The 21,289-nt window shown below is 58.9% G+C and overlaps 1 protein-coding gene across 3 annotated transcripts; it reads left to right on the forward strand.

Annotated features, from left to right (window-relative positions):
• Positions 1–260: 260 nt before the first annotated feature.
• On the forward strand, positions 261–20,882 carry LOC142033570 (uncharacterized). 3 transcript variants are annotated; one of them, XR_012651250.1, is made up of 3 exons: positions 1,255–1,329; positions 12,763–12,818; positions 15,960–18,652. XR_012651250.1 is itself a non-coding variant. In XM_075033567.1 (2 exons), exons 1-2 carry the CDS (start codon positions 261–263, stop codon positions 20,420–20,422), a joined length of 1,221 nt encoding a protein of 406 aa, XP_074889668.1. In that variant the 3' UTR covers positions 20,423–20,882. The 3 variants fall into 3 exon arrangements, 2 of the variants coding, with proteins under 2 accessions (XP_074889668.1, XP_074889669.1); XM_075033567.1 differs by lacking the exons at positions 12,763–12,818; positions 15,960–18,652 and adding an exon at positions 20,271–20,882 and having other exon boundaries at positions 261–1,329; XM_075033568.1 differs by lacking the exons at positions 12,763–12,818; positions 15,960–18,652 and adding an exon at positions 9,586–10,416 and having other exon boundaries at positions 261–1,329.
• Positions 20,883–21,289: the final 407 nt, after the last annotated feature.

Below are 21,289 nucleotides of genomic sequence, written 5' to 3' on the forward strand. Positions count from 1 at the left end.
GGCGGTGGGCTGGGGGCTCTCCCCCGGGTGGGCGTGGGGACCCCCACGGGCATCTCCCTCCACGGAGGCACCGCGCCGCCCGGCAGGCAGCTCGCCCGTGGAAGAGCTGGGCTGGCCCTCGCCCCGCCAGTCCCCCCCCCCGCCCCGAGCCCTGCCCGGTGCCCGCCCGGTGCTGGAGAGAGCCAGCCGGCGGCGGGGCTGCCGAGGCGAAAATGGAGTGGGAGGAGGGAAAAGTGCTACCCGGAGAGCTGTTGTGACAGATGCTAAGCTTTGCCCTACGCGTGCTGGTGAGAGAAGGAGTTAAAAGCAAGCTGCTTTTTCGATCGAGCTGCTTCCCCGAGCGTCGGAAGGAGCGGCTTGCTAGAAAGCCGTCCATCAGCAACCAGTCCAACCTGCCCGTGATAATATGCGATCAACACCAAATCACCCCCGCTAGGCACGATCCATCATCGCTACGATGCAATGGGCCCTTGTATGGATGTGTCTACACGGGGGGCGGGCGGGGAGAGAAGGGGAGGGAGCGGAAAAGAGAGAAGGGAGAGCGCGTGTGGATGTGTGTGCGAGGAGGGGGCCGCATCATCCACCGGAATGGGAATCGCCGCCTCCCCCGGCTCTCGGCGAGCGGAGCTGGCCGAGCCAGCGGAGCCGAAACTTGCTGGGCCGGGGCTGAGCGGGGAGCCTGGCACACGGCCCCGCCGCCGCCTCCGACTGACATCAGCCTCCCCTCCCCCGCTCCTCGCTCCTCCTGGGCAAGCTCGACTGGCGTAAAATTAATAATTAATAGGGTGAAATTGATTAAAGGGCTGGGCGCGCGAGGGGGGCGCTCGGAGAGCTCTTCCCCTTTCCCGGCCGCTCCGCATCCGCCTCCCCGCCGGCAGCGGCCCGGGAGCGGGGACCGGCCGCCGCCACCGAACCGGGGGAGCTCCGGGGCAGCCCAGCCCGAGCAGGAAGGAAAAGGGCGGCGGGGGACCGGGGAGGGGGGGAGGAAGGCGGCGGCTGCAGCAGCAAACCCCGCTGGGTGGCTGACTGGAACCGAGAGCGGCCGCGCTAGCGGCGGCGGCGGCGGCAGGCGGGGGCTGGCCCCGGGGCTGGCTCGGCTCGGCGCAGCTGGGTGTGTGTGTGCGTGTGTGTGTGTGTGTATGTGCGTGTGTACAAAGCCGGGTCCCGGGAGCTGCCCGAGGGCGGTGCTCGGCACCACAAGGCCAGCCTTCCCCCCCCCCCCCCCCCCCGCTCTTCCCCTACCGCGATCAGCCTCTGCCACGGAGGGAGTGGGGAACCGCAGGGGACGCGGCCGGGCCAGCGCACGCCTCAGCCTCCAGCCCCGTGGAGGTGGGAAAGGGTTAAACGTTGGAGGGGGGGGGGGGGGGGGCCGGGGGGGGCGACGGGGGATGGGGAGCGAGGGGAGGGGGGCTGCCGAGCGCAGCGCTGAGCGCAGGGAAACCACAGCGCACCTGGGCTCGGCTCGGGAGCCGGAACGAGCCGCCGCCTCCTCCTCCCTCTTTCCCTCCCTCCCTCCCGCCCTTCCTCCAGCTCGGTGCCTGCCTGGCCCGTATCGCGGCTCTATCTCTGCAGCAGCGGGAGCTCAGCTCCTCTGTTCCTATCAGCTGCTCCCTCTAACCCCAGTGACCCAGATAAGCGCGGCAGCCTCCCCCGCCCCGTCCCCGTCCGTCCGTCCCCCCCCGCCAGCACGCCGGGGGCCCCGGCCCGGCTTCCCACCAACCCTCCCTGCCCGCCGCGCCGCCTCCCCCTGCCTCCCCGCGGGGCTGCGGGGCCGCCTCCCGGTCGCCCCCGGGCCGGCCCGCCGCCTGCAGCCCCAGCGGGCTCCTCCCGGCCCCGAGCTCCGGCGGGAGCAGGAAACCTGGCCCCGCGCCCGCCTCCTCGCTGGGCTCTTCCCCCCCCCCCCACACACACACCCGGTGCCCCCCCTCGGACGGCTTGGGGTCATTGTTTGCCTGCGCTGCGCCAGCCCGCCGTCAAAATAATAATTAAAAGCAAAACAAACACGCCGATCCGGTCTTTCCTGGACACGCGGGTCGAAGCCACCGCAGCCCAAGTGTTGTTATTCCCGGGCTGGAAATAGCCCTGGCTCCGCCCTGGACAATCGCCTGTCAGAGGCCTCTTCTCTCCCCTCCCCGGAGGCCCTTCCCTGCCCTGCTTTATTTACTTTTGAAGTGTCTGGATTGATGGAGAACTGCGGACGGCACTTTCTTTCCCCTGGCTCCCTCCTGCACCAGGGCTCCGCCGGAGCCTCTTTACCGCACCCGGCGCTCCGCGCCAGCTCCGCATGACCCAAGATAACCCGGCCCCGGGGAGGCCGGGGCGAGCGGGGGAGGGCGCTTAACCAAACCAAACAGATCGATCCGTCCTCGGCCGGGGCCGCGGGAGCCCTGGGGGGGAGGTCGGGGGCGCCCCTCACCGTGGCGTCTGGGGGGGGACAGGGACGGAGGGAGCCGCCGTCCCCGCAGCCCCGGAGCGGCTCGGCTCGCCCCCCCACCGGGGGGGGAAGGGAGATCGCGGCCGGGCCCGTAACGACACAAGGGATAAACACCAAAGTTATCACCAGCCGTGACCAAAATAAATGCCTGTGATAAAAAAGCACTGACAGGATGATCCATTACGCGGGTGTCACTGCCTACAACGAGGTTCAATCAGATACGCCGGTTGCCGTGGACAACGGGGGAAGCGGCGGTACCGGGCTGACGACTTTTCTGGAGAGGCGGGTGGTGGTTGCCATCAGGGAGGTGACACGGCGCGATCTGCACAAGGGTGGCCCGCCGTCGCGGGAAGGGACAGACCGCGGCCCCTCCGACCGCCTGCCCGCCCGGGAGGCGGCCCCGAGCCCACCGGCACCGTCTTCGGGGAGGGGAGCGACCTCCCCCACAGGCGGCCCCGGGGCTGTGCGCCCCGGGGGAGCAACACCCTCCCGTCTGGGATGCCGTCGGGTACCTCCCCGGTTCGTGCCCCCCGTCCCCCGAGCTCGCCTTCCCCGCGGCGCTGCCCGCTCCCCGGGCGCCCCGCGTCCCTCCGCAGCCCGGCGGTGGAAATCAATGAGCGTTTGTTCCGTGCGGCGCGACCGTCTTTCTGAGCGATGCCCTGTTATTAGCGGGGAAAGGGGAAGGGGGAGGGAAGAAAGGCTCTCTGCGGGCTCGGTGCTGCACGTCCTCGCCTCCGGCGGAGCCGCCTGCAGGTACCGGAGCGGGGGCAGCGGGGGCCGGGGCTGGCTGGCAGCGCCGCCGGGGAGAGCCGTACCCCGGGGCGTCGGGCTAATCGCTTGGCAGGTCAACTCGGCGGGACGCCCGGGCCCCGGGCGGTGCGATTAACGAAGGCTCCGAGGCAGCGGGGACGGGCTTGCGGGCCGATCCCCCTTGCGCCACATTCCTCCGGATCGGGCCGGGCCGGGACTCGCCCCTCACCGGGGGAGGGAGGGGGGGCGGCGGGGACAAGGTCCCCGAGCAGGACGGGGTACCGGCCTCTCTTCCCCGCCCCCCCCAACCCTCCCGGGAGCTAGCAGCCTTTGGGAAAGGCCGTGCCCGAGGTGGGGGGCAGCGGGGCAGAAGGGACGGTGCCCCCTCCGCCCGCGGGAGGAGCGCTGCCGGGGCCGTCCCCGCCGGTGCCCCGGTGCGTGACACGCCAGCCCCGTGCCTCTTCGGGGTGAGAAACTTCCCGGCTGCCAGCGACGGGTGGCTGCGCCGCCGCAACGCATCCCCCGGTCCCGAGCCTTCCCCCCCCCCCCCCCCCCCCTCCGAGCGTAAACGCATCCCGCCGCCCCCTTCCCGTCACGATTTAATGCTTTTCATGTTCTTCGGCAACTGCGTTTCCGCAGAGAAACCCCGGCGCGCTCCCAGCTCGGCTGCTCAGCTGTATTGTGGCGAGCTCAGGCACAGCCGGAGTGAATCCATTACGCCTCGATCCTACAATACAGGTTTATGCGGATACCCTCTGATTTACATTTAAAACAGTGCACGGGCATTGTCTGCTAGCCTGGAAAGAAAACACAGCCCCGTAACTTCAAATGACCTTCAAAGCAATGCAATTAACTCTCGTAATTATCAGTACACGCCTTTTAAAAAAAGACACAGGTGCTCGCCTCGGTGCTGTTCCACCTGGTTAAGCAGCCTCGTCCTACCAGGGAATGAACTCCTTCCCCCACTCCCCCCCTCCCCCCGCCCTTTGCAGTCCCCAAATCTGGGACTCGCTCCGCCGTTCCTACATTTCGAAATCTCCCTTCATCCTCCCCTTCCCCCGCCCGGGCTGAGGGACAGCTTGCTCAGCGCGGCGAGGCTTTGTCACACCGCCACACACACCACCACGTCGCTGGCTGGTGCCGGCGGCGGGCGGCGTGTTTGCTTTCCCGGCTCCCACAAAGCCCTCCCCTCCCGCCGGCCCCCGGACCGCAGGCCACGCAGAGCCGAAATTTAGGTTAATAGGATGGGCTTTGATCCGTGGTCCCCTTCGCCCTCCCCTCACCCCGAACGACATCGATCCGCTGCATTTACTCCCGCGCCGATCGGCCCTCGGCGCTCCCGCAGTCACGCTCTGCGCGACCGGAGAGAATAAAATAAATATTCCCCGAAATACCCAGGCGGTGGCGGTCCCCGGCCCTGCCCTCCCCACGGCCCCACGGCCGCGGAGGTACGGACGAGTGGCCCGGTCGCCGGCGGCTGAATGTGCAATGTCATGATGGCTCCCACGGCCCGCGGGCAGCACCGGGGGCGGCATCGGGGGGGGCCGGCGGGGCCGCGGGCAGCTCGGGGAGGGCTGCCGGCCCCGCAGGAACCGCTGCTGCCCCCCCCCCCTTTTGCACACACACACGCACGCACACACAAAATAAATAAATAACGAGGCGGCTGGAGCCATCTGGGGTTGGATGGCTTCTCATCTCATTACAGAGCATTAGGAGAAACAGGCAAATATACAGCTATTAAAATTAATCGCCTCGCGCTGTCAGCTGAACATAATGGAAATTATTTATAGGCTGCCTACGATGCCTTTCTCGTCACGGAGGCTTGGTGCGGAGAGGCGCACTCGCGGCTCCCAGCACGGAGAGGCGGTGCGGGGCCGTGCGGGGGCTGCCGGGCACGGCTCGGCCCCGGCCAGCGAAGTTTGGGAGCTCGGTACGGCGAGGGAGGGGGGAAAGGGAGAGGAAAAGCAAGCGGCAGTGGCCGATTTTCAGGTGACTGGAGGGGAAAGAGCAAACGGGGCGAACCGCGGTGCTGGGGGGGGTCTCCCCGGACTGCTCTGGCGGAGTCTCCCCGGGTCGGGCTCTTCCAGAAAGCGAACCCCCTCGGCAAACGGCGCTGCGTGTTTAGCAGCCACCGTGCGATGCGGCGAGGGCACGCCGCGGGTGGGAGGAGGCGGGAGGGGGGGGCGATGCGCTTTCCCGAGCGATCTGCCTGCAGATCTCCGCTACCAGATGAAATGTTAATTGTCAGCCCTTCCGCTTCTGCTTGGGGTTTCGGAGCTGTTTGCTTCTGCTCCGGGGGAGACGGGGGTCTCTTCCGCTTGGGGGGGACGACGCACACACCAAAAACAAACCCCAAACTAAACCCGATCGGCTATGCCAAGCAGAGCTGGCCTGTTTTTCCGGCCGAGAAAGAGAGCGCGTTTGGGAAACGCTGCCCGTCCATTTCCTCGCTCCGTCCGGGGCTCTTTCGGCCAAGAGAACCGCTCCCGGCTCGGCCGGGGCGAGCCGCCTTCCTTCCCCCCGCAGCTGTGGGGCTCAGCGCCGTGCTCTGATGGCGTGAGGACCGAAAGGCTCCTCCGCAGGGGCCGGAGGAGCCAAAGTACAGCTGCCACGGGCAGCGGCAGCCGCCGAGCAGCCCGGGTGGCACCGGCTGGGATGGGGGGGGAAAGGTGCGAGAAAGCCCGAGCTCCAGAGGCTGGAAGCGCAGCTCCGCCAGGCTTGAGAGGTTAATAAATACACCCGTCCCCTCTCCCCAGCCCGCCTGAGGCTAAGAGTCGCAGCTCAGCGGGTAATTGACAGTCTCAATCCAAAATTGAAACATGTGTTAACAACAACGCCACGCATCCTAGGAGCTACCCGGGAGATCGCCACCTCACGGTCTTTATATATTATTTGAATCCACCGGAGGAAAGTGTCACGAGGTTTTCCGAGCACGTTTCACCCCTACCTGTAAATCAGCTCTTATCACTGCTGGCTGCTCAGACAGCGCCAGCCTCTGTTTTATAGCGCAGGAGGAGGAGAGCCATTGCTCCCTCGCAGCGCCGTTTCCGTGCCGCCTCCAGCCGAAGCCCGCCGGCACCCCCCGCCCGACCCGGCCGCTTCCCGAGGGACCCCCGTGTCCCCCCCCCGTCGTGACCCTCACGGCGGGGCAGCGCCGGCTCTCCTGTGTCCGGGAGCGGGCGAGGACGGGCAGATCTGAGACCCAGACGCCGCCGGGTCTGCGCGGCTCCTCGGCGCTGCCGCACGGGGCTGGGGGGCTCTGGGGGGAGCGTGGCCGCACCACGGCCCGGCCCGCATCCCGCATCATCCCGCATCTCGCGTCCGACCCCCACCCCCCCGGCAGCCCTCCTTCTTGCGAGGCTGAGCAGGACCAGTGTCCGTGTCCCACCGCCCTCGGGGGGAACCGGGGACGAGCCGAGGGCCTTTCTCCTGGCACTGCTCCAACAGCAGCAGCGGGGTCGCCTACTCCCTGCGGAGCAAGGAAGCTGGGGATCCCCCCCCCCCCCCCAGCTCCCTGAAACCCCTTTAACTGAAACCCTTTTAAGGGCCTACGCTGTCCCCGGCAGGAGGGATCGGGCCGGGGCAGGGAAAGAGCAAACTTGTGCCGAAGTAGTTGGACGTGCAGAGGCAGGACAACACTGGCAGGGTTCCCCGGGAAGGGCAGGTCTCCAGGGCCTCCCACCGCCAGCTCCATCCCCCCCCCGCCGTTGCCATCGTCCCCGTTTCACACCGGCAGCCTTGTGCGAGGAGCAGCCTCCTCCACCGGCGAGGGGGGCGGCAGCTCCCGCTGCCCCCGCAGCCCGACCCCCGCTCAGGAGGGCCGCTGCCTGCGAGCCCTTGCGCGGAGGTCACGACCAGCGGGAGCAGGCAGATGGAAAAATCCCAGTTCCTGCCGCACATAAACAAGGTGGGGACGGGCAGAGCGGCCCTCGGCGCTGCGCGGGAGGGGAAGGGCGTGGGGTCCCTCCTCCATGGCCCGCTGCCCGCCCGCCCAAGCCACGACTCTTGCCCCGGGAGCTCCCTCCCCCGGCGGGCGCCGGCCGCCCTGCACTGCGCGGAGGCGGCTGGGGCCGGGAGCCGCGGCCGGCGAAGGGAAGCGGCCTCCGGCGGGCGCTCCCGGGAGCGGGGGCCGCCCGGGCAGGACGCCGGCACGGCAGCGGGGCAGAGTTTCTGCCCGGCGCCCTCGGCCCCGCGGCGCTCCCGCCTCCCGCGCCGCTCGGCAGCTCTCGCCCACGCGTGCACTCACACGCACGCACGCTGAGTCACACGGGCACGCCGCCTCTCGCACACCGTGTCACGCATACGCTCCGTGTGGCACACACACACACGCGCTGCCTCTTCTCGCTTGCGCCGTGTCACGCACACGTTCCGTGTCACACGCACATTGATTCCCACGCACTCTCGCACGGGCACTGCCTCCCCCGGGGAAGCACGCCAGCTCTCACACACTCGCCGCCTCCCTCACCCGGGACACACGCCGAGGAGCTCGCACACAGCCACACGTTCCCTCTCTCACACCCGGGCTCTTGCCACGCACGCTCACGCTGACCCCCCCCCCCCGCCATCGCACACGCTCGGGGTTTCCCACGCAGGCACTCGCACCACGCTCCCGGTCCCCCCACGCCCATCGTCTCGCAGGCACTCGCCGCCGCACACTTCCACACACGGAGCCGCACGCCGTCCCCGGCTGCTCCCCGGGCACGTCGCCACCCGCACACGCCCCCCCCCCCCCCGCACAACCTCCGCCGCTCACGCCCGGGGCGGCGGGCAGCCCCCCCCCCCCCGGGGGACGGCCCCCAGCGCCGTGCCCGAGCGCCCGCGTGTGTGTGTGTGCGCTTGCGGGAAACCCGAGGACCTTCCCCGCGGCCCCTTTGGCAGCGCTCCGCCGCCACCGCCGGGCCAGCTGCGCGGCTCCGGTCCGGAACAGCTTGTGTTTGTTCCCACCAGACGGCCGTGGCGGGCGGGGGGGGGGGGGGAGAAGGGTCAGCCGGCCCCGCGCCGAGCAGCCCGGGGCAAGGGGGCACCGCGGGGCGCGGAGCCCGAGGGGCGGCGGGGGCTCCACCTGCCGCCGGGCATCCCCGCCCCGGGGACACCCCCGTCCCGCTCCCATCTCCCCCCCTCCCTCTCCCGCCCTCCGTCCCAAGGCTGATGCTGCGGCAGCGCTCGGGTCCCCGGGCGGGTGGCCCCGGCGGAGGCAGCGCCGTGCGCTCGGCGGCCGCGATGCGCGGCGCTGCCAGAGCCGGCCGGGGAAAGGCCAACAGCGCCCGAGGCGCGGGCAGAGGTAGCGGCTGATCTCTTGGCAGATCCGAGAGCGATTTGGCCGCCAAGAGCCGGGAGGCCGGCCCGGATTATTCATCACGGGCGGACGAACACAATCCCTCCCCCCCCCTCCCCCCTCCGCCAGCCCTGGATATTTTGTCCCGGCCGTGCAAACAATATTCAACTTGTATCCTCTTCCGTGAAGGCACCGGGAAGCCGGCGGCTGCCAGGAACAGGCTCCCGTGCAGCGCAACGGCAGCGGGATCCTGTTTCGCTCGCAGCCGGCGGAGAGCGGCAGCTCCGCGGGAAGCGGGCGCTTTCCGCCCCCGCCCGGCGCACGGCGGCGGCCCCCGGGGGCCCCTGCCAGGCGTTCCCCGGGCTGGGGGGGGGGTGGGTTGGCCGCCGCCCGGCTCCCGGCTCCTCCCGCCCGCAGGCGAGGGCCCCCGGCGTGCAGCCGCTGCTTTGCCAACCGCACGATCGCGGCTCTCGGAGGGCGGCGCGGAGCTGGCAGCCGGCTCTGCCTGCCCGTGCCAAAGCCGCGGGCACAGCGGGGCCCGGCGGCCCCGGGCTCAGCAGCGCTCCGCTCGCCAGCCAAAGCCGAAAGAAAAGCCAAACGCCCCCCCGGGGTTTGCCGGGCGCCGGTTTCCCCTTTTCCTCCCCGCAGCCGCCGGGGAAGGAGGGCGGGCCACTCCCCAGCGAGCGCGGGGGGGAGGCGAGCTCCCCCCGGACCCCCCCTCGCCAGCCCCGCTCCCGCGGGGGCTCCCAGCGCGGCCGCGGAGGCGAGCGGCAGCCGGGCTTCCCTCGCCCCCTGTTGGAAACGGCCGCGCAGTGCGGGGTCGCGGCGCCGGTGGGGGGGGGGTGTCCCTACACCCTCCCCCCTCCGACCGGGCCGCCGCCTCCGGGCGCAGGAAACGTCCCCGCCGCGGGGGCGGCAGAGCCCGAGCGGGGCCCGGCGGCCGCGGGCGTCCTTCCCCTTCCCTTCCTCTTCCTTCCCCCCTTTCCATCCCATCCCTTCCCTTTCCCCTTCCTCCCCCCCCACCCCCCCCGGGGGCCACCCCGAGAGCGCACTCGGCCCACTGCATCTCGCTCTTAAATCAAGCCTGGATATTTAAAGCTTAACTCCCAGTTTATTTTCGTCCTAGACCAAAGGCGCTCGCTACTTACTCGGGAAGCTATTTAAATGCCTCCCCCGACCTCCCCTCGAGGTTACAAACGTTTTGCTACTAGAGAATTTCACCAGGGGGTTTGGTACCGTCGCCCCCGCTGACCGGTCCACGCCGCGGGAGCCGGGGAGCATTGCCGAGGGCGAGGGACACCCCCCCCCCCACGTGTTTTGGGGCGCCGAAGGGAAAAGACCTCTTTTCAGCCAGGGAATCGTGGTGCTTCACACTCACTTCGTCGTTTATTACTACAGGAGGAATCTGTTTATAGTCAAACCGTATTACATTGGGCCGTATCGATTTTCCAGCAGTACTCCCCACCGATTTAATTGTTTTTAGGAATGTCAATTGCAGCTCTCATGTTCCCTGAATTCATCAGTGTTCAAATGATAAACCTCATCATCGCTCTAAATCATACGGGAATCTGCTCGTTACTTGCTGCGTGTGCCGTGTCCCGGCCCCCCCCGGCCCCCCACGGCGACCGGACCGTACGTGGCTCAGGGTGTATTAAACTTCATTAAATCCCAGCAGTGTGCTCCCACTCTCTCCGATTCATAGCCCCTCCACTCCATCTTTTAAGTTTTACTGTCCTAAAATGAACGCGCTGAAGAAATACACCCCTAAATTAGTCACGGTTCCTGGTTTCGGGTTCTACAGCTCAAAATCCCCATTGCAGCGCAGAGCAGACAAAAACAGAAAAAAAAAAAAGCAACCCAAACCCAACCAACCAACAAGAAAAAAAAACCACCACCCAAAAAAAACCAACCCACAGAGAGAAGTCATCGACTCTTTAAAAAATAATTAGGAAGAAAAACAAGCTGAAACTGCGGACAAGGCGCTGGAAGCTCCACGCTGCTGCTGCTCGTGGCTGCGCTAATCCCTGCAGGCGAGAGCAAATAAATGCCTAAATGCCTTGCCCACCGCCCTGCCCTCTGACTCCGCACCCGGCCGCCACGCCTGATGGCGCGTACACGCGTGGGCAGCCGCGGGGGATCCCGCCAGTCCCCGGTCAAGGTCACCGGGCTCTAAGCGGCGCTGCGGTTACCCCCAAGGGACACCGGAGGGTGGGGGTGGGACGGACACGGACACCCGCGGCAGGGATGGGCTGCCGAGGGCCAGCGTGGGGACCGTCCCGGGGAGGGCGAGCGCTGCCCGCGGAAGGCGAGGGTCGCGGCCAGTCCCCGCGGGAGGGCACGGGTGTCGCCGAGCGTCGCTTCGCGCAATTATTTCGGCAGCTTTTCCTCCTCCTGCTGCTGCTCGGGTTCCACTTCTCCCCGTCGCGGCTCAGCCCCCACGGCGGTTTCCCTCCGCGACCACCTTTAAGTGGGCTCCTTCCCTAATGCCCTCGGCGCGTTAGTTCCCAGAAATGGAGCGAGGAGCCTTAATGGAGAGCAGTTTAATTCGTGCTACAAAGTTAGCTGCTGTCGCTTGGGGCGGCCGGCGGGGGTGTGGGGGTGTGGGGGGGTTGTTGCGTGGGTGGGAAGCGAGGTGGGAATGCGAGGCCGGCTGGGAGCCCCACGGCACCCGTGGTTAGGGGGATCGGGGCCGAGCGGGCGACCCGCGGGCGGGAGGCAGCTTCTCCCCGCGGACTTTGGGATCCTGCAGGACGTTTCAGGCGACGGCAGCGACCGCCCTTGAAGGCAAGAGTTCCCCTGCAAACTCAAGTAAGACCCCCCCCCGGACTAATAAAATGTGTGGGCAGCGCTGCCACCGTCCCCCCCCAAAACTTTCCGCGCAGCGGGGGGACCCAAGCACCCTAAAACCATCACCCGCGCGTAGCTCCGGGGGGAAGCCCAGGGTCTGACCCTTCGCTCCGCTCAGGACCCCCAGGACTTGATCTCGGTTTTGCTTTCAGCCATCCCCTTTGCACGGCATCCCCCCCCCCTCTCCTCCGGGGGAAGGGCAGGGAAAGCCTTGCTACCCGCGCAAGTTGCGCCCCCGCGGTGTGCCAGCGTGGGGAAGCGGGGTACCGGGGTGCACGGGGGGGCATTTCGCACCTCGCTTTCCCCCCCCCCCTTCCCCGGGCCGGAGCCGAGGAAAGTCGCGATGGGCTACACGCCGGGCATCCATCACCTTGCTCTGCCGTCTCCCGCGGGCAGCCCTCGGCTGCTGTTTATTTTGTTATCAAATCAATTAAGCTGCCGCTCTCGTATAAAACGGGGGCGGGAGGGGAAGGAGGAGGAGGGGGTTTGGAGGAAAACCGTGGCGACGCCTTTGACATCGTCTCACCAAAGCAAAGAGCTCCTCCTGTTGGAGAAATGTTTTCCTGCCGGATGGGAAACCCTCCCAGCGCGCAAACCATTTCATTTTATTTATTTTATTTTGCATTACGTAGCTTTATGTTATTCCATGTTATTGTTTTATTTTACTTTATTTTATTCTACTTTATCTGTCGGCTGACCCTGCACCAGCAACTATGCCAGGCACCTGGTTCAAATGCTCTCGGGGTGGTCTGCTTCTCTATCGCCGTCATGTCTGGCCACTGATGCAATTGGGAGGCCCGGTCAAACACTGACCCCAAAACGGTGGAGCCTTCCTGTGCCATGCGTAGGGACCCAGCCCCCGTAACACCAACGGTGCCCCGACAATACTTGGCACCTTGTAAGTAACACTTAGCAGATGCAGGATTTCTTGGCTTGCTCCAAAGTCTCCCACAATCTGCAGAAATCAGCGTCCTGGTCACTGGAAAAATTTACGTTGCCTCTTGGAGGCTATCAGGTCAGCTCTTACACAGGGTAGTTCCTAACCTGTCCGCTAAGTTCATGTCCAGGATTACCTTAAAGTTTTTTTTAGATTTGCGTTTTCTGTTAAATGAGCTAAGCTGGACTGGGTAACCAGTGTAATCACAAGCGGTATCTTTTGGGGAAACCTTGGCAGAAGAGCCAAGTATTTGATGAGCAAAGAGATTCTCTTGGAGCCTTGCGATTTGCCGGGAAGCGTTCCTCTGAACGCGGTGTCTGGCTGGAAGAACGCATTGATCTGCCTGCCAGAGGAGCTCCTGGCCAGCCCGCCCTGCAATGAGCGGGGCCACCGGATTTCAAGCAGGGGCTTTTGCTCCTTCTGTTTAAATGAGCTCTGCTCTTACCTCTCTAGTTGCTGCCAATGATTTAAGACTGTACCCTACTACATAGTGATATATCATATTTGATTCTTTTATAGCAGTGCGAAGAGGATCACAATCTCCCACTCTCAGAATGCTATGGGTGGAAAAGGAGGTACTTACCCATTTTGCTCTCTCCTAGCTGATTTGATCTCACCAGGGGGACCAAGCCCTGTAACTGGGCTACTTTAATCCCAAGGTATATTGCAAGAGGGACCCTGGCTTCTCTTCCTACCCTGCCTTTCCCCAAGGTATAGGACTGCTTACCCCAACAGCCTCCCCCGCTTCTTTCACTCATTTGCTTCCTGGGAGCCACAGACACTGCGTCTCTTGGGGATCCCTTCTGCTTTGGCATGCCACTGGAGGAAGGAAGAGTTGTATGGAGGGTGCAGAGCTCCTGCAGCTCCCTGCTACTCAGGCGGGGAAGGTATCCTGCAGGTCCGAGGGAAAGAGTGGGATCGTGGTGGTGGGAGTTTGGGGAAGGCGGAGGAGAGGTGGAGGTGCAGCAGGGCTGGGCATTGCAGAGCAAGGCGAGGCGACAGGGCAGCTCCCAGCGGGTGTAAGACGAGTATCGCTCATGCCTGTTATCGCACCAAGTGGCACCTAGTGATCAGGGGTCGTGCACATTTTGAGCTGTGATACCACTGGGATAGCAATGCCCATTACAGATACTGACATCAGGAGAAAAATGGTGCTCTTGCTCCCTCCCCATGTCGTAAGTACTCTGAGGACAGAGTCCAGTGCACTGGATAGGTATCTTACGGGAGACGCTTTCTGAAATAGCCAGTGATGATGGAAGCCTTAATTTCTGGGCACTCAGCTACACCCCGTATGCAAAAGTGGGTGCACTTGCAATCAGTGACTATTAAAAAAAATAAATCCTAGCTTAGTACTCATTGGCCAAAAATACATAAAAATGAGAAGACATGCAGGCTAGGTGCAGTAGTGTTGGAGGATGGTGAAAACTGTGAGCAGAGGGTGCACTTTAAGATATTTTCTACTGCTTCTGCACAACGAGTTTACCCCTTTTTGAATAATTTACCTTGCTACCTTTGCTAAGTACGGTTGATTTCTGTTGTTTAACCAACAACTGCACTCTCAGGCCATCTGCTCCTCCTACCCAATCCTGCAGCAGCCCAGAGCTTCGTGAGGTGTGAGGGCCATGTCCTAGCCAACACACAGTGTAATGGCAAAAAAGCGCTCTTGCATATTCACACCAACATGGGGAGAGAAGTGGGAGGGGGGAAAAACTTAGTGAAGTCAATAGTCGTGACCTTAAGGCGTCAATAAAACAACACTTTGGAAAGAATGACAACAAAATATTATTTTGTTATGTTTTTGTGGTCACTCCTTACTGCCAACTCTTGTCTTCTCTCAAAATTTACTGAAAAGAGAAAAAAAAAGTCTCACTTACGCCAGGCACTACCAGAGCCATATAAATAATCAATGACTTTGCCCGTGTAGTCCTTAGCCAGCTCTCGCAAACTGCAAGCGTGATTTCACCTTCTCCACATTACGTCACCCACATCCACCACCCACAACCCGCACGCCTCCTCCCTCCGTCCCCACACAAGCTGCGTAACCGTAAGCTCAAACCGTGCGGTGTGGTTTGCAAGAGGAGCAACTGTGTGGATCGGCAGTGTCCTGTGAAGCAGCTGGGGTTCCGAGTACATGGATTTAGCTGCGGGTGGAAGGGCGCTATGCAAGAGGACTGTGGGTGATGCAAGTCATTCGTTTGCTTGTAAGTGGGAAATGATCGTAGGAGAGTTCGTGATTTTGAGAAGTTCTCATCTGCTCCCTGTGCTAATGTGTGAGTTAGGCGGTGCACCGAGGAAGTATAGTGTTGCATTTTGTTTTCTCGGCAGGAGAGGTTTGGGTGCAGGGTTCAGGTTAAAGGTTTCGAGTGGGGAGGGAGGGAGGAAGCCTGTGGCTTCTAGAAGTTGGTGGGGTGACGTGCGGAAGGTGATACTGTGGTTAAGGGCTTCAAAACCCGAGCGAAGGCTTGGCTAGGGACTTCATGGCTTTCTAATGTTTTTGTTGGTGGGATGTGCCATGAGCAACTTTAACGGATTTTTTAACAATATTTTTGGTTTGGTGGGATTTCTATGCAAACATTGACAGATGGCATGGGTAGCTCATGTATTTTCATCTCTATTCCTCCCGTAGTGTCTTGCAAAGCCCTAAATCTTCACATATCACCTCACTTTTGGTATGACCTCTTTACTTGACTGCCCTTCTCTGTCTCCTTTTCCAGACCATGTCCTGGATTAATTCTACATGCTGTTGTTCCTAGAGCCCAGACTAACCCTTTTCTCCTGTTTTCTGACGGTCAGCTCTTCCACTGCTCATTTATACAGAATCAGTGGACACAGCCATAAGAGTTGATATATTATGGGCACCCAGAAAAAAATAAAGGTGGCAAGAGAGCAGGGAAGGAGAAAGGGGATACGTACGGAATAGTAAGGAGGGCAGCATGACGAGGGGTGGTAAAGACATTGAAGTGTAGGTGGGGGCTTGTCTGTAAGGTGCTCTGTGGGTTTGCAGGACTGACAGGCTCCAAGGGGGAGGGAGGTGTGAGAAAACTGGCTCTGTAGCAAATCTGGGCCTGAGCAGGGAGAAACAGAGGAACTGTGTGTTGGCAAAGCCTGGGCAGCCCCTCTACCATGAAGATCTCTCATGTAAGCTCTCCCTCCCCTTCCATACTGCCCCACACAACCCTACTGCTGCATCTGCGCCGTATCCCCTCTGCCCCTGCTAGCCCAGCTGACAGCGGTGCGGCGAACCAATATGCTGGGGGGAGAGACCAAGGGACCAGAAACAGGGCTGGGTTCCTGGGGGGGTGCGGGTAAAAACCCAGGAGCCTATACGCCCATGAGGGCAGCCCTCAGAGGGAACCCCTCGCTCTTGCCTCAGATTTGTGGTGCAGTCAGGGCTGCTGCGCACCGGCACGGAGATGCAGCTCCTTTGGCACGAGCTGAGCGCAGAAGAGCGGAAGGTGACGCGGGCGAGATATCCGCAAGGAGAGCTACTCAAGCGCTGCTGATCTGGTGCAGTACCTCAGGGCCCGGGGCCAGGCTTAGTCCTTTCCTCTCTACTGCAGAGACGCCGGAGCACTTGGGGCTTAGCAGGGCTTAACCACTTACATCCAGTGCTCAGCCACTTGCTTGTCACATCATGTGCGTACGCACACACGCGTATCCCACTCATCTCACTCCCCTGTTACCTTGAAAACCACCTCCGTAATTTCTATTATCAGGTGAGCAGTGCAAGAGGTGGAAGGCTTTTAACCCCAAATTGCTGGCAAACCCAACTAGTCCCGTTGGCTAAACTCAGCGTAACTCGGATCTGCCGCCTGGAGCGGGAGGAATGATTTGTGGTGCCTGAAGTTCCCAAGGGACAAAGCAACAGAAACCTTGAGGTGCCATCAGATCTTCCATCTGTAAAGTTGGGTATTTTACAATTATTCAGAAATAAATGTGAAAGAAAACGAGCAACATTTAGAAATTTGCAGATATGCCAGAAAACAATGTGTTAACCCCTCCCTGCCTTATGCAAGAGCTAGTGTATAAAACCTGGAGATTAAATTAAATCATGAAAGTTTGATACAGAGGGATTTGATTCCTGTTTTGGCTGCAAATACCAAACCAGCTTTAACTATGGCCTCAATACTGACATCCTCCCTTTTATTAGATTGAGCACAGTTTATTTTAGCTAGTATGCACACCAGCTTCCCCTGATATGAATCCCTGCCGTAAGAAATCACTGACATCCCTTCGAAATGCCACGGAAAGCGTTTGGTCACCTCTTGAGAGCAGACAAGGTATTTCAAATGGAGAACATGACTGAAAGCAGGACGTGGAAAAGGAAGGATTTAATGGTCAAACCAGGTTCTGAATTCCCCCAATTACAGAGGTGCCGGGAGTGAGATTTGGCCCTTGCTCGGCACTGTCATACGCACCTCTGGAACTGCCATGTCTTTTTTGTGGTGGAAGCCAGAAGAGGAACTGATCCCAGCTTTCGAGCAACAGGCTGCACCTTATCAGCATCACAGGGTGGCCGGTATGTTTATATAGCTCCTAAGGGAGGTGATGGATTAGCACCTCTTTTTGCACCCTTCTGATGCTAAAAATGTTTCTGGCCTCACCTTGAAGGAAGAAACTGTGTATTTGCCTCCATCTTCAGTGTTTTGAACAACATGGCCAGAGCTGGACAGAACACAGGTGTAAGCCGAACTGCAAGAATGTAAACATTTATGACAAATCATTCCAGTAGCCTTTCTTCCTCTCTCTTGACTGCTTAATGTTGCTATAGACCTTAGCCTGTACGGGAGACGTAAGAAGACTGGCAGGGCTTAGTTAAGCATCATTTTAAATGCCAGATTAAAAAAAATGTGAAATTTCACTAGGTTGTGGAAGACTGGGCTCCCCTTTGTCAGCGATTCTTACTGAAGACAAACTTTAATGGTATTCATGTCTAAAAATACTTAAACCCCTGCTTCTTGTGGAAGAATATAGACTCCAGGTGCCTGACCACAACAGTAAATTGCTGTCAGTGACGCAGCCTCTGCATATTTAGGGGACCGAGCGTTTCCTTCTCCTTGACAGGATAGTGGGTTGCCTTGGGGTTCATCTGCTTGTATCACTGTCATCTGTCATGACATATTCATATGGGACCCAGCTGCTGAAGCTTACACTAAGAAAGAAAAAAACATAAAAATAATTGGTTGATGTTTATGTCGTTCCTTAGGCTACACCTGCACAGTCCTTTTCAGGGCTCGCTATTTGAAGAATCATTAACCTTACACATATATACTGTCCTATATCTTAAGTAATATGCCCTTCTACTGTTAACCTTTAAATAATGCAAGTGCAGAAAAAGCCTTGTCACTACCCAGCACCTCCCAGTAAAATTTGGCTGCAGTTTAATGTCAATACTAAAAGCATCATAACATTTTAGTAAACTCGCTTCTGAGGTGAGATTGATGCTCTTAGATTTGCTGGGAGATTAGACATCTTTTCAACTCGAGAATTTTAGAAACGCTCGTTGTTGGAGCCAGCAGTCTGAAGATGATGAAAGCTTTCATACCAGGGCTGAGCTTGTTCTGGGCCTGTCGCAAACTACCCAAGACAAAATTGTGTCCCACCACAGGCATCTGCCTCAGACTCACTCCCTGCAACAGAGGCAGTTAGGATCTCCTGGCAATGCAGCCGTTGTCACGGTGGGTCCTGCCTCCTCCAGTGCTGGGGGGGAGAGATGACACCCCGGTCCTGCCCTAGCTCCCCATGAAGTCTAAGGGCTCAGACGTCAGCAAGGAGCAGTGAGGATGTTGGTACTACACTGTGTATAGGAGTCATCCTGGAGAAAAGAGCGGAGCACAGACTGGGTAAAGCATATGGCAGTGGCCGCTTCCCTCTGAAGTGCTCTCCCAAAAGGATTCAGGATGAGCGATGCCAGATCATTGAGGTAACGGCAATAACAAAGCAATGATCATTGATTTGAGTATCCCCAACACAGTGCTGGGTCTTAAATATTATCATTAACCTGGCTGATACAGTTATAGGGAAAATGAAGTGTGTACCCGCTGTCTTTCATTTAAGAGATCGATTAAACTGAAATGGGTAGCTATGGAAATAGGTAGAAGAGAATGCCTGTCCGTATGATAGGTAAGAGAAACCACATGGACTGCTTCAGGAAAGTCAGCGAGCAAGCAGTAAGCATAGCACCACTTGCAGCAGGACTGAGAAAATGCTCAGAGAAAGTGCTCTGGGGTTAAAGTGCTTCCAGAAAAAAACTGAAGCTGTAGGCAAAGAAATTGCCTCCTCTTGCTTGATTCTTCCTGCATTCTAGGAATCAGGCGTTTGCAAATAAACTGGGCTGCACCAAGGAAATAACTCACTGTTTCCAATTTCTAATAGAAATGAATGCTCCATTTTAACCATGCCACCCATCAAAAAGGGCAACTATGTTTTGAAAAAGATGCAAAAATATAAACACATTTTCAAGGAATGAAACTTGTCTGTGTTCCTTTTTGATAACTCCCAAGTTGTGTTTCCTGTGATACCTCGCCTCTGGTTCTGCGAGGAAAGAGCAGTAGAAAAACCTTGCACAGCAGCGATATAGCAAAACGCCCTTATTTATGGTCTTTGAGGCTTGCAAATGCCGAGTCCCTGTCTATTTTAGAGAAGTGGCCTCAGAGCACCGCTACCACCGGGTCACTCTGAGCCAGCGTAAGCTCCCGTGCACGCAGGGCTGTGGCTGCTGCTGGCCGTGCTCGGCACTGCCTTGGCTCCCAGCGGAGTCAGCACTGTCAGCAGCGCTGGCAGAGCCTCACCTTGGGTTGTGTGCTCAGGCGATATATTCTGTATATAGCAATATGCTATAGGTGTATGGTGTTTGCTCAGGCGGTACCTTGGGAAAGGTTTAAGCGGGGGTGTGGGGGTGTGGGGGGGGAAAGCACGGCCCCTTAACATAGAGAGTCACACAGCAAAGGCTCTATAAAGGAGAGCCCTATATCCCCGAAACACAATTTCAGATCTATTGTTAGAGAGTAAAGAGGCAGTAATTACGATTGGAGACCAATTGCGCTCTATTGCCAGGGAAGATAATTCTCACCACAGATACACAGCTAGCTCTATTTTTATTCTATCATTTCTTTTTTCAGTATGCTGAAAAACTCAGAGAACGAGTGACAAACAGAATTCAGAGGTGTCCAAGTAAGGTTACTTTTGAGCAAAACGTAATCCATCGGGATACCATATACAGTGTCTATTTTAGTAAAAGCCCCCAAACCACAGTTCTTTGGAATTAAAATAAATATTAATATAACGCGTAATCTAGGCAGCTGGTTTCTGGATTGTACTACATTCTGCTGCAGCTACTTATGTTTTATACCAAGTTGTTTGTTTGTTTTTAACCATATTGTGTTAGGTGGAGAACACAAACTGACTGTCAAAGGGTGAAGTCACATATACATCTTTTACTACCGCTAGCCTGAACGACTCCTTGTGTGAAATTGTGTTAGATCAGATCGTATTGTGCTTGGTGCATGTCATCAGTGCCTACAAAACCAAGGCAGGCCATGACCTGGCACTGGGATTTGCTGAAGTGTGGTGCCAGAGGCTGCAGGGGTAACATGGCCATTTGGGAGTCCTGACCCATTTGTTGCTGCACATCGACCAGGCAGCTCCAGTCCAGCGCCTGCCTGACTGCCACACGAGTTCAGTGACATGCTCAAGTTGCATTGCATTCGTTACCCTGGCTCATACATTAGTAGGCTCTTTGGACTTGCCTTGGTGTACCTAGATGTGCTCTCCTTGAAACAAAATGCAGAATAGGGTCACCCTAAACACTTCCAAACATTATTTTTGGCCCAAGTGAAAATTCTCAGTGTACAAAAAAGAAGCATCACAATGCCGAAGGGCTTAGGAAAAGAGATGAACCAGAAATACATTTGTTAGGTGAGCTGAAACTTGTGGTTGTGTCATCTGAGCTATCGTTTGTTTTAGAATACAATAACCCATGATCCCAGCCCAGAAATGAAGAATATCAAAGTTTGTGCTCTCCACAGGTATATTTCTGTATATCCTGGCTGCTACCTGTAGCTTCCTATGGTGGAGCAGAGAAAACAAAAGACCTGTTCAGAGGGAGCCCTGGTTTCCTCCAGTGTCAGCGTCTGGAGGGTACAGCCAGAGCAAGCCACATCAGGACCAGCATTGGTGAGGCTCAGTGACATCTTCAGAGAGATGGGGAGCAGCTTCAGAGAGCTGCACGATCAGCAGGAGACCTCCAGAAACCAGAACGGTACGTGAGAGACCCTGGAGGCAGGTTTAGGTAGTTGGGGATACCCAAGAACTGACAAGCATCTTGAAGGAGTCTTCTGTGCCACACTTCCCATTTGGGAAACAAGCTTTCTTCAGGACAATAACTGCAAGGGCACCTTCACAGACCCCTAAAGACTGCTTTGCTTCTCTGGGTTAGAGAAATAACATCACTCTTACTTCACTTTTTTTTTTTTTTTTGAGAGAGAGAGATGTGGAACATGTTTCTTCCTTTCCTGTCTTGTAGAGAAAGACCGTTTTCTCTTCTAATCACCATTTGACAAAAAAAATGGAAAAGCAAACGACCTCCGTTTTTTCCACTGTGATGTTCTTTGCTTCCTTTTATACCTTTCTCTCTGAAAAGCGTCCATATCCCCCTGCCCCCAATTTCCCAAGGTTTTCCTGACGATTGTGTGTTTATGTGCGGATTATGCAGGGGAAACTTGAAAGCAGCGAGAGAAGCCTGCAGGCTCTGTCGGGTATGAGGGATGGGCTGTTATCCCTCACACCTCCTTGTTGCAAATCCCATTTGGCGGTGTGCTAGTGAAAAGAAAAGCTGCCCTTTGCAAGCGTTTGGATCAGTACGGGGAGAAAAGAGCCCGTTGTCAGGGTTGGTTTTAGCAATAGAAGGGACTGACTTTGCTCCCGCGCCAGGCAGCTCCCTCCTCCGGCTGGTGAGAGCCTCCCGGAGAGCCCTCGCTGCTGCTTTGTCCTGCTCTGGGCTTGGCTTTCCTATCCACAGCATCTTTCGTGCCAGGGAAAGGGCCTG

The sequence above is a fragment of the Buteo buteo genome, chromosome 8 (assembly GCF_964188355.1).
Source record: "Buteo buteo chromosome 8, bButBut1.hap1.1, whole genome shotgun sequence".
NCBI lineage: Eukaryota > Metazoa > Chordata > Aves > Accipitriformes > Accipitridae > Buteo > Buteo buteo.